At 44.5% G+C, this 9,779-nt stretch overlaps 3 protein-coding genes across 3 annotated transcripts; 2 read left to right on the top strand and 1 right to left on the bottom strand.

The window, feature by feature from the left end:
- Positions 1-1,053: 1,053 nt before the first annotated feature.
- LOC309516634 (histone H2B 1/2/3/4/6) lies at positions 1,054-1,471 on the bottom strand. Its single transcript, XM_082195394.1, has one exon. It carries the CDS (start codon positions 1,462-1,464, stop codon positions 1,084-1,086), a length of 381 nt encoding a protein of 126 aa, XP_082051520.1. The 5' UTR covers positions 1,465-1,471; the 3' UTR covers positions 1,054-1,083.
- A 412-nt stretch (positions 1,472-1,883) lies between these two features.
- Positions 1,884-2,355, top strand: LOC309516459 (histone H2A.J; the record flags this gene model as incomplete). Its single annotated transcript, XM_082195224.1, has 1 exon — positions 1,884-2,355. The coding sequence occupies one exon, from the start codon at positions 1,884-1,886 to the stop codon at positions 2,271-2,273; it is 390 nt and encodes a 129-aa protein (XP_082051350.1). The 3' UTR covers positions 2,274-2,355.
- A 2,226-nt stretch (positions 2,356-4,581) lies between these two features.
- LOC309516109 (histone H3.2) lies at positions 4,582-5,408 on the top strand. Its single transcript, XM_082194585.1, has one exon. It carries the CDS (start codon positions 4,628-4,630, stop codon positions 5,036-5,038), a length of 411 nt encoding a protein of 136 aa, XP_082050711.1. The 5' UTR covers positions 4,582-4,627; the 3' UTR covers positions 5,039-5,408.
- Positions 5,409-9,779: the final 4,371 nt, after the last annotated feature.

Raw genomic sequence — 9,779 nt, 5'->3', positions numbered from 1 at the left:
GGCCTGCAAGAAGCGGAATGTTTTTGCCAGGCGTCTAAACATATGCAACACATACCATGTGAGCATTTCTGGGGAGAGCATTCTACAAGCAGGGAATCACAGCTGAAAAGGCCCATTTCCTGTGTTGCCACCTTCCTGACCTATTGTGGATGAGGCACAGGAAGAAAGGTCTCAAGGGATGATGGCAGGGTCTGGGTAGGTTCACATGGGGAGAGGTAGTACTTGAAGTATAGTGGTCCTCAGCTGTTTATGGGTCCAATCCAGCACTTTGAATGGGGCTCAGATACTAATTGGCAACCAGTACAGTTGGGCCAGGAATAGTGTAATTTGCTGCTCAAACAGTCTTGTTCCAGTGACCAACCTGACCACTGAATTCTGCACCAGGTGTTTGCAAATGTGCTAGCAGTTTTATTGCTGCACCATTAGGTGGAACTAATACCATAGAAGGAAACCAGCAAAAAAGAAGAACCAGAGCAGACTCAAAAGTTGAGTTCCAGATGAAATACTATATAGTATAACAAAAAAATTAAGTAAACATGAACAGTGGCCCGTACGGGGATCGAACCCGCGACCTTGGCGTTATTAGCACCACGCTCTAACCAACTGAGCTAACCGGCCCTCTTGGCAAATATCTGACATAATGCCAAATATATGATATCAGAAAGAAAAAAGGATTAATTTCACATTTATCTTAGAAAAATCCGCAAGATGGCACTAGAGTCAGGTATCGAAAAGGCAGAAGATTAAATTGTGGAGAAAATAATCTCCCAGCGGACTCATTACAGGATATCCTATCCCAACAACTTTAAGCCTTGGTATTTTAGAGTGCAAGGTGGCGTTAAAACATTGCATAAATTATACTTCTACATTCTAGGACTTTCCAAGTGTATAGAACAAGTTACAAAACAGAGGTGGGCTGCATTGCTTCTGGACTAAGGCAAACTGAGCACAATGTTGTAACAGAAAACCCGCGCAATTTTGGGGGGGATAAATGAAAGTAATGATCCAAGCCCTCTTTTTGAAAAGTTAAGCGGCTCTTAAAAGAGCCTTTGGGTTCAGTACGTATTTGGGAACAAGTCGAAATTACTTGGAGCTGGTGTACTTGGTGACGGCCTTGGTGCCCTCGGAGACGGCGTGCTTGGCGAGCTCTCCGGGCAGCAGGAGCCTGACGGCGGTCTGGATCTCCCGGGAGGTGATGGTGGAGCGCTTGTTGTAGTGCGCCAGGCGGGAAGCCTCGGCCGCGATGCGCTCGAAGATGTCGTTGACGAAGGAGTTCATGATGCTCATGGCCTTGGACGAGATGCCCGTGTCGGGGTGGACTTGCTTGAGCACCTTGTAGACGTAGATGGAGTAGCTCTCCTTGCGGCTCTTCTTGCGCTTCTTGTCGCCCTTCTTCTGCGTCTTGGTGACGGCCTTCTTGGAGCCCTTCTTGGCAGCGGGAGCAGACTTCGCTGGTTCCGGCATTGTGAATGCACCTACTTCCTTTTCAGCAGCAAAGAAATGGTACGCAGCGTTGTGCTCAGACCATTCAATTTATAGCATCAGGATGCAATTAGCATATTCAGCTTCAATGATTTTTATTGGTTAACAACTAGAAGCTACCCAATCGCATCTTCTCATTTTAAGGCGCCCACTTCAAATTTCAAGCTGCTACTTCCTTTGATCTTATTGGATAAGCTCCGACCTGCCCAACCAATGGACTAAAGGAAAAGACTCCCGATTCCAATTCGCTAGTTAAGTCACATGGTTTTAAAGCACTACCCAATAGGAATTCACAATTACAAGCCGGCGGCACGGATAAATATCGAGGAAGAAGCTGCTTCAGAACTACTCCTGCTCGTGCTTTGGCAGTGGAACAGCAACTTGAACATAAGGAAGAAAAGATGTCTGGTCGTGGCAAGCAAGGTGGAAAAGTCAGGGCTAAGGCCAAGACTCGCTCTTCTCGTGCCGGGCTCCAGTTCCCCGTGGGTCGTGTGCATCGTCTTCTGCGCAAAGGGAACTATGCAGAGCGCGTCGGAGCCGGAGCGCCCGTCTACTTGGCTGCTGTGCTGGAGTACCTGACTGCTGAGATCTTGGAGTTGGCCGGCAACGCTGCCCGGGACAACAAGAAGACCAGGATCATCCCTCGCCACTTGCAGCTCGCCATCCGCAATGACGAGGAGCTGAACAAGCTGCTGGGGAAAGTCACCATTGCTCAAGGAGGCGTCCTCCCCAATATCCAGGCTGTGCTGTTGCCCAAGAAAACCGAGAGCCACAAAGCTAAGAGCAAGTGAAGCTCTTCTCAACCAGGAATCCCAAAATCCAAAGGCTCTTTTAAGAGCCACCCACAACTTCAGCGAAAGAGCTAGTTATCTCTAGTATAAGCTACCGATTCTAATATTTTTGTTAGTTCTCAAGCGCATTTTAAGAATATGCACATAACAGCCTATCAAAAGTTAGATATTTGCTAATTTCACATTTATCTTCCAATTCTGAATAAGGCATGCTGTACTTTAATGACATGCTAACCTTATTTGTGTAATCCCAAACGTGTTTACTCAAGTAAGCAAAGCTAAACGGGAAAGAACGGGTTAAAATATCTCCATACCAGTGTGGTTGGGGAGTGGCAACCCAAAAATGCAATGATAGAAAGTTAAACGTATACAGTACATTAGGATAGGGCACCTTGAGCCTAGTCACCAAAAGCAGTCTTCTAGGCATCTCTTTCTGTCCCTGGAGACTTTACCCCAGTAAATACAGTACCTTTTGAGACCTGTTTTGCACCCTCTGAGTTTTTTTGCCTTGCTGGAATGAGTCTTACGCTTCCTGCTTGACTGGATGTAGGCCAGAGTGTTGTGCAAGTGGGTGTGGAATTTAGTGCTCTGTTTAAAGGTAACATTCACATTTGTTCCTTTGTCCACTTTTGCCTCTGGCGCTCTACATCCACCCGAAGTTGTCCACAAGGAAATGTAGAAGCCCTCAGGCTGAAAAAAGTTCCCCACACCTGTTGCTCATCAAGAAATTATTGTAGATGTCCTTCAGAGTTTAATTTATTTATTTTGCCAAAAGGACAAGCACAAGATCTGCCCAAACAAATGCAAGAACACAATAAAGTCTGGCATCACTTTGGAGAATTGTGTGTGTGTGTGTAATCAGGAAACCACCTATAGAGAACTGCAGCTTGAGAAGGAAATTGCAAACAAGCTGAATGAATTTCTGTGCTCCAGTCTTCACTGAGAGAGGCACAGGTCAGATACCTCTGCCTTTACCAACTTTTGCAGGAATAGGTATTTGAAGTACTGAGGCAAATAGTGGTGACAAGACCATTTACTTTTCTGGTAGATTTGGTGTGGGGGGGGGACACCAAAAAATTACCATCCAGCCAAAAGTTCTCAAAGAACTCAAATATGAAATTGCTCATATTCTAACAAAGATACATTTGTTTCCCCCTAAGATAAGCCTCCATACCAGAGGACAGAAAATGGACCAGTATAATGACACTTTAAACCAAGAAAACAAGGAATCCAGGCAAGATCCTAAATCAGCTCATCTCAGTCACATGACCTGGCAACACCATGTAAATTAAGGCATCAAAAATAGTGGTGTGACTCAAGCGCTATTTCAAAGGCTTGTTTTCCTTCTGGCGGGCTTAGGCCAGCTCAACTAGCAGTATACTGTACTTGCTCCAGAATGGAGTCTGGTTGTGGTGTGCTTTACTCTTGCTTCACTTAACTTTACACCAGCTTCTTGTGAATAGGATTACACCGTAGGGTGTAGGTAGATGGAAGTTCAGTTTGCTCTAGCAGGGGTTTCTTAAGTTCAAGACTCATGGATAGCCATCTGCCAGGGATTCTTTGCCTGCATTTTAGGGGGTTGGACTGAATGACCCTTTGGGTCCCTTCAAGCTCTACAATTCTATGAATCATCAGTATTGTGAAAGATAAGAGGTATGCTATCCAAGAGGGTCAGTTGTTTGTGTCTCTCACTGTTGAAAGGAAAGAAGCCACAGCTTTTGAACAATGATTACTCTTTCACAGTACAAAGTGGAAAGAAATGGTGCTGGTACTAGGCTAGGGACCTACTGGTTTCTGATATTTGCCACGAACTACAAAGACATCACATTCCTGATTGCTGACCTTGCTTCTTCTATTGTTTCTCTCTCTGCACTGATTGGTTACTCTGGTTTCCTTCCCGCCCCGTCTAAATTTAGGACCGTAATCTACTTGGGTGGTGGGGGTGAGGCAAAGATTTGTCTGTGTCTGTAAACTGTAACCATATACCAGAATGCTTCTATGTGCAGAAATAGATTTGCCATCTGCCTTATGGAGGGCTTCCTTGTAAAGCAAAGACCGGTTTTTGTTTAAAGTGGGGGCGGAGACCCATTTCACAAAATAGCAAGGCTGAATGGATAGGAGACAAAATGTAGTCATTAGAAGGGGCGGGGTGGTTTTGAAATTCTGCCCAATCCCTGCATAGTTTGGGAAATTCGAACTCTGCAACGGTTCCATTCATCTCTTCCAGCCAATCAACGGGCAGCCAGCTACCTATAAATATCCGGCCATGGAACTTTCGCTTTACTTTATCTGTTGTTTCGTCTGTGGGGACTTGCGGCGTTTTGGGTTGTTTTTTTATACTTCTTCTGGGAGCAATGGCCCGTACAAAACAGACGGCTCGCAAGTCGACTGGCGGGAAGGCGCCTCGCAAGCAGCTGGCGACCAAAGCCGCCCGGAAGAGCGCGCCGGCCACGGGCGGAGTGAAGAAGCCCCACCGCTACCGGCCGGGCACCGTGGCGCTGCGCGAGATCCGCCGCTACCAGAAGTCGACGGAGCTGCTGATCCGCAAGCTGCCTTTCCAGCGCCTGGTGCGCGAGATCGCGCAGGACTTCAAGACGGACCTGCGCTTCCAGAGCTCGGCCGTGATGGCTCTGCAGGAGGCGAGCGAGGCTTACCTGGTGGGCCTGTTCGAGGACACCAACCTGTGCGCCATCCACGCCAAGCGCGTCACCATCATGCCCAAAGATATCCAGCTCGCCAGGCGCATCCGCGGAGAGAGAGCCTAAGAAGCGTCCGCCCGCCTGCGTCCCCAGAACACGAATTCTGTTTCAACCACAAAGGCTCTTTTAAGAGCCACCACATGGTCTTGGAAAAGAGCTCGCACGATGCTAAATTACCTCTTCCAGCTTTCCGGCACGTCGTCTGTTAGTAAGGGAAACTAACTAACTCGGAAGGTAACAAAAAGATACAAACTATGAAAATGACCATGGGAATGGGAAATTTGGTACTTAAAGGCTCTTTTAAGAACTTTCTAAAATGAAGCTGGGAAGCCCCGAAAAGGGAATGCATCCTGTTCAGCTGGCGATGGCTTTAGCCTTTTACTTGTTAAGGAAAGTGCTAATCCCACCCCCTGGAATTAAATGGGATTGAAATATGCTTCGCTGTTTCTTTGTATAAATAGTTTTTTTATGCCGCTTATCCTAACTGAATAATACACCCCCCCTTCCCCAAATAATTAAGATTGAAGAAGTTTAGAGGTGCCGTTTACAGTAGGACTGCCTTCAGAAAGCCACAAATTACTCGATTAATTGTGTTGAGTTGAAGTTGACTGCTTAACAGAGGCTCCCAAGGGGAGGGTGCATTTGTTTGATTTGGGCACCATCAGAGCAGGGCCATTCCTCGTCCACCACCCCTAGAGAAGGCTGCTTCTTTCAAGATGGCGAGAGCTAGGTTTGTGTAACATTTAAAGTCGGGATTTTAGATTCAAAAGGCTTTTTAATACATTAGTTAAGCAGCTTTATGTCTAATAAACCTCACCGTTCATAATTCTTATATAATCCGCTCAATTTCATTGATTTATGTTCTGGAAAATATGCAAGTTACATTGTAATCCTACCGCGTTTATTCAATATGAAACCACCTTAAAAGCATACTGCAAAAAACTACATCCTTTTGAAGTGGAGTATCGAAGCACTTTTTAAGTACCGGAGTTGAAAACGTTCATTTTGTGCTTGACGAGGTGGCCGAGTGGTTAAGGCGATGGACTGCTAATCCATTGTGCTTTGCACGCGTGGGTTCGAATCCCACCTTCGTCGGTATAGTGCTTTTGTTGCTTCAACTTTTGATAAATCAGAAGCACAGACCCATATGCGCATTCTTAGAAAATGTAAAGCTGAACTTCAGTCTTGAGATCACAGACCCTCATCAGAAATGCTGCCATATATTAGAACATCCCACGTATATACGTTGATAGGTAGTTTCTTCCACAGATAAAACGTATTGTGCAACGTATTATGCTGTCTGTGTTATTTTGAATGGCTTCAAAACAAACAAACAAACAATGACATGATTAGATTCAGGTAGGTAACCCTGCTGGTCAGACTCAGTCGAAATATATATTAAAAAATTAAAAAATCGTCCAGTAGCACCTTAAAGACCAACTAAGTTTGTTCTTGGTATTATAAGCTTGATATAACCTTCATGTGATCAGGAAGTGTAGAATACCAACGCGATGTCACTCGTTTGCCATTAACTAGTGGAAGAAAGTAATTTTAAAAGATGTATGAAGAGGCATAGGGTGGAAGAAAAATTTCAAACGCCCGAGCAGGGACTTGAACCCTGGACCCTCAGATTAAAAGTCTGATGCTCTACCGACTGAGCTACCCGGGCTCTTCAAACTAATGTTTCAAATCAGTTACAAAAAAGAGAAAGTCCCTCGTTACACCTGATCCAAACCTTGTTGGGCATTTCAGTGGCTGCTCAGCCTAAGCCTGGCAGAGGGAAAAGAAGCCTTTACATTAGTCCTTTATGCGGGGTTGCCAGATTATGTGGGTAAACTGAATAGACTGAGGATTCAGCCTAAGTCCCCCACCTTCCTGTGTCAACCACACCTCAGAAAAACTCTGCCTATCTAATTTACAGTAAGGTGGCGGTTCATAAAGGATTTGTAAACCATGCAATTAAAAACTCGCTATATAAGGTCTGGGTGAGACTTAGAAGGCTATTAGAACCGAAAACCCCATGGTAGGTATCACCTTTAAAAGTAATATCCGTCAAAAAGAAAAATACGACAGGAAGATTGGCGACATACCAGCAGTTCCTAAAGGAGGAACAGGGCCAATTAAAACTAAGACCATACAAAGAGGTGACCCAATACTGCACCACATGGTTACAATATCACCAAATTGCCCAAATATTTAATCAGGACAAAATAATAGGATTTGAAAAAGAAGAATTAAAATTACAAAAAGTATTATTACCAAAAAAAAAGCATATCCACAATGTATAATCTATTCTTAGAACTGGAGTTAAAGTTATACAATTAGGCTGGACCAATGGGAGAAATTATAGAAATGCGATATTAAATTATGGCATGTTATACAATTAGAGAAAATTTGATGAAAATGGTGTACCAATGGTACATCCAGTAAAATTGGCCAAATTTTACAAATTAAAATCAAATACCTGTTGGAGATGCAAGAAAGAAATAGGAACAATGTTTCACATGTGGTGGGAATGCTGACCTATTAAACAATTTTGGAATGAAATATATGAGGAAATCAAAAAGATGTTCAAAATATATTTTAGTAAAAAACTGAAAGCATTCCTTTAAGGTATAATCACAAACGGTATTCCTGGCATTCAAAGAAAAGTATTCCTCTATGCAACAACAGCTGCCAGGATGCTCATTGCAAAAAATTGGAAAGGGAAAAAAATCCCATCAATAAAAGAATGGCAAATCAAATTTTGTGAATACCGTATTTTTCGCTCTATAGGACACACTTTTTCCCCTACAAAAATGAAGAGGAAATCTGGGTGCGTCCTATGGGGCGAATGCAGGCTTTCGCTGAAGCCTGGAGAGCGAGAGGGGTCGGTGCGCACCGACCCCTCTCACTCTCCAGGCTTCAGGAAGCTCTGCGCAACCCTCGGGAGACCTGCTCCGAGGGTTGCGCAGAGCTGCCTGCAGTCCCCGGCTCAGCACAGCTCTGCGCGGCCATCCTGAGCGGGGCGCTAAGTCCCGCCCCGCTCGGGATGGCCGCGCAGAGCTGCCTGCCGTGCCGGGACTGCAGGCAGATCTGCGTGGCCATCTGGAGCGGGGCGCTAAGTCCCGCCCCGCTGGGGATGGCGGTGCTGAGCTGCCTGCAGTCCCGGGATCAGTGCACTTCTCCCCATCACCAGCCCCACAAGCTCGGGGGACAGCGGGGAGGCAGAGCGTGCCTTCCCACTGTTCCCCGACCTGGTTCTTCCAGCCCCACACCTGGGGGGGGGATTTTTCCCCCCTTTATTTCCCCCCAAAAAACCTAGGTGTGTCCTATGGGCCGGAGCGTCCTATGGGGCGCAAAATACGGTATATATATTTGGCAAGATTCACAGCATTCTTAAGGGGACAATTGGATAAAAAATTAGTAAAAGAATGGGATTGTGCTAAAGAATATATGAAAAAACATTGTCCTGGAGTAAGTACAGTGGTACCTCTGGTTACGTACTTAATTCGTTTCGGAGGACTGTTCTTAACCTGAAACTGTTTTTAACCTGAACTTTAGCTAATGGGGCCTCCTGCTGCCGCCGCGCCACCGGAGCACTATTTCTGTTCTCATCCTGAAGCAAAGTTCTTAACCCGATGTACTATTTCTGGGTTAGCAGAGTCTGTAACCTGAAGCATATGTAACCTGAAGTGTATGTAACCCGAGGTAGCACTGTATAGCAGTATGTAATGAATGAAGCTTTGCAGGGTTAAAGAAATGGTGCAAGAGGTATAAAGATAGAGGTAATCTACACTAGACATAACAATACAGAATGATTAAAAAGTATGAGGTCTCAGAACAAAGGAAGGAAGTCAATACGTGTATATGTACGTAACGATTAATATGATGATATGGTTTTCTTTGTAGGTGTGATTTTTCGTTTGGTTTTCTTTTTTCTTTCTTTTTTGTTTTGCTTCATCTTGTTTATTCTGCTTTGTTTTGTACTTTATGTTTGTAATCTATTTTTTAACACAATAAAAATTAAAACAAAAACTCTTTTGGGGGACTTTCACCAGTCCCTACAATGCATCTTGCGGCCAGGGTTGGGGATTTAATGCTGGCTGAGCTGCAGATTCATTGCATGCTAAACTGCTGATCTTGGCAGATCTTGCCATAGGATGACCCCTTATTCTAGTAACCGCTAGCATTCTACACCCTACATTTTTGTTGGAATGCAGTTGTGCTAAGGTGATATTTTCCGATGGTATGCTTTCATGCAATTAAACATGACACTGCCCCATAGAAAGGAAACCAGAAATTTCTAGTGGCAAAAGCAATTTTAAAAGGGGCTTTGAAGATGGCATCACACCATACAAATGTAGCATTTCACGTTTGTGTTTGTTTGTTTATATATCACCTTCAACATGATGTACAGAATGCAATAAAAAAGCCAGCAAACCAACAATTAAAAAGGACACAGACCATAACAGCATATTTTTAAAAAAATTCCCAGGAGAAACACATGGCAGAGAACTTTTTATCCATCTGTTGAAGCCTATTGGGGAAAAAATATCCTCAATTGTTTCTGGTTCACAACAATTTGTAATGTGAATGCACTTATAAAGAATTATAAAAGCCAATGATCTCCCCGTCGGGGAATCGAACCCCGGTCTCCCGCGTGACAGGCGGGGATACTTACCACTATACTAACGAGGAGTTAGTAACAACCTTTCTTGGTCTCAGTAAATGGGGGGGGGGGGAAAGGTTACCCTCCCATAACCAGCCAGTTTAAACTAGCACGTTTCTACTCGATTCTACACGTACATGCATGACAATTACCTTA

The sequence above is a fragment of the Podarcis vaucheri genome, assembly GCF_965113315.1.
Source record: "Podarcis vaucheri genome assembly, chromosome: 13".
In the NCBI taxonomy this organism is placed as follows: domain Eukaryota; kingdom Metazoa; phylum Chordata; class Lepidosauria; order Squamata; family Lacertidae; genus Podarcis; species Podarcis vaucheri.
This window is presented reverse-complemented; position numbering and strand designations above follow the sequence as displayed.

Excerpts from the sequence above, each read along its gene's own strand:
- LOC309516109 (XM_082194585.1), top strand. The coding sequence starts at position 4,628 with ATGGCCCGTACAAAACAGACGGCTCGCAAGTCGACTGGCGGGAAGGCG.
- LOC309516634 (XM_082195394.1), bottom strand. The coding sequence starts at position 1,464 with ATGCCGGAACCAGCGAAGTCTGCTCCCGCTGCCAAGAAGGGCTCCAAG.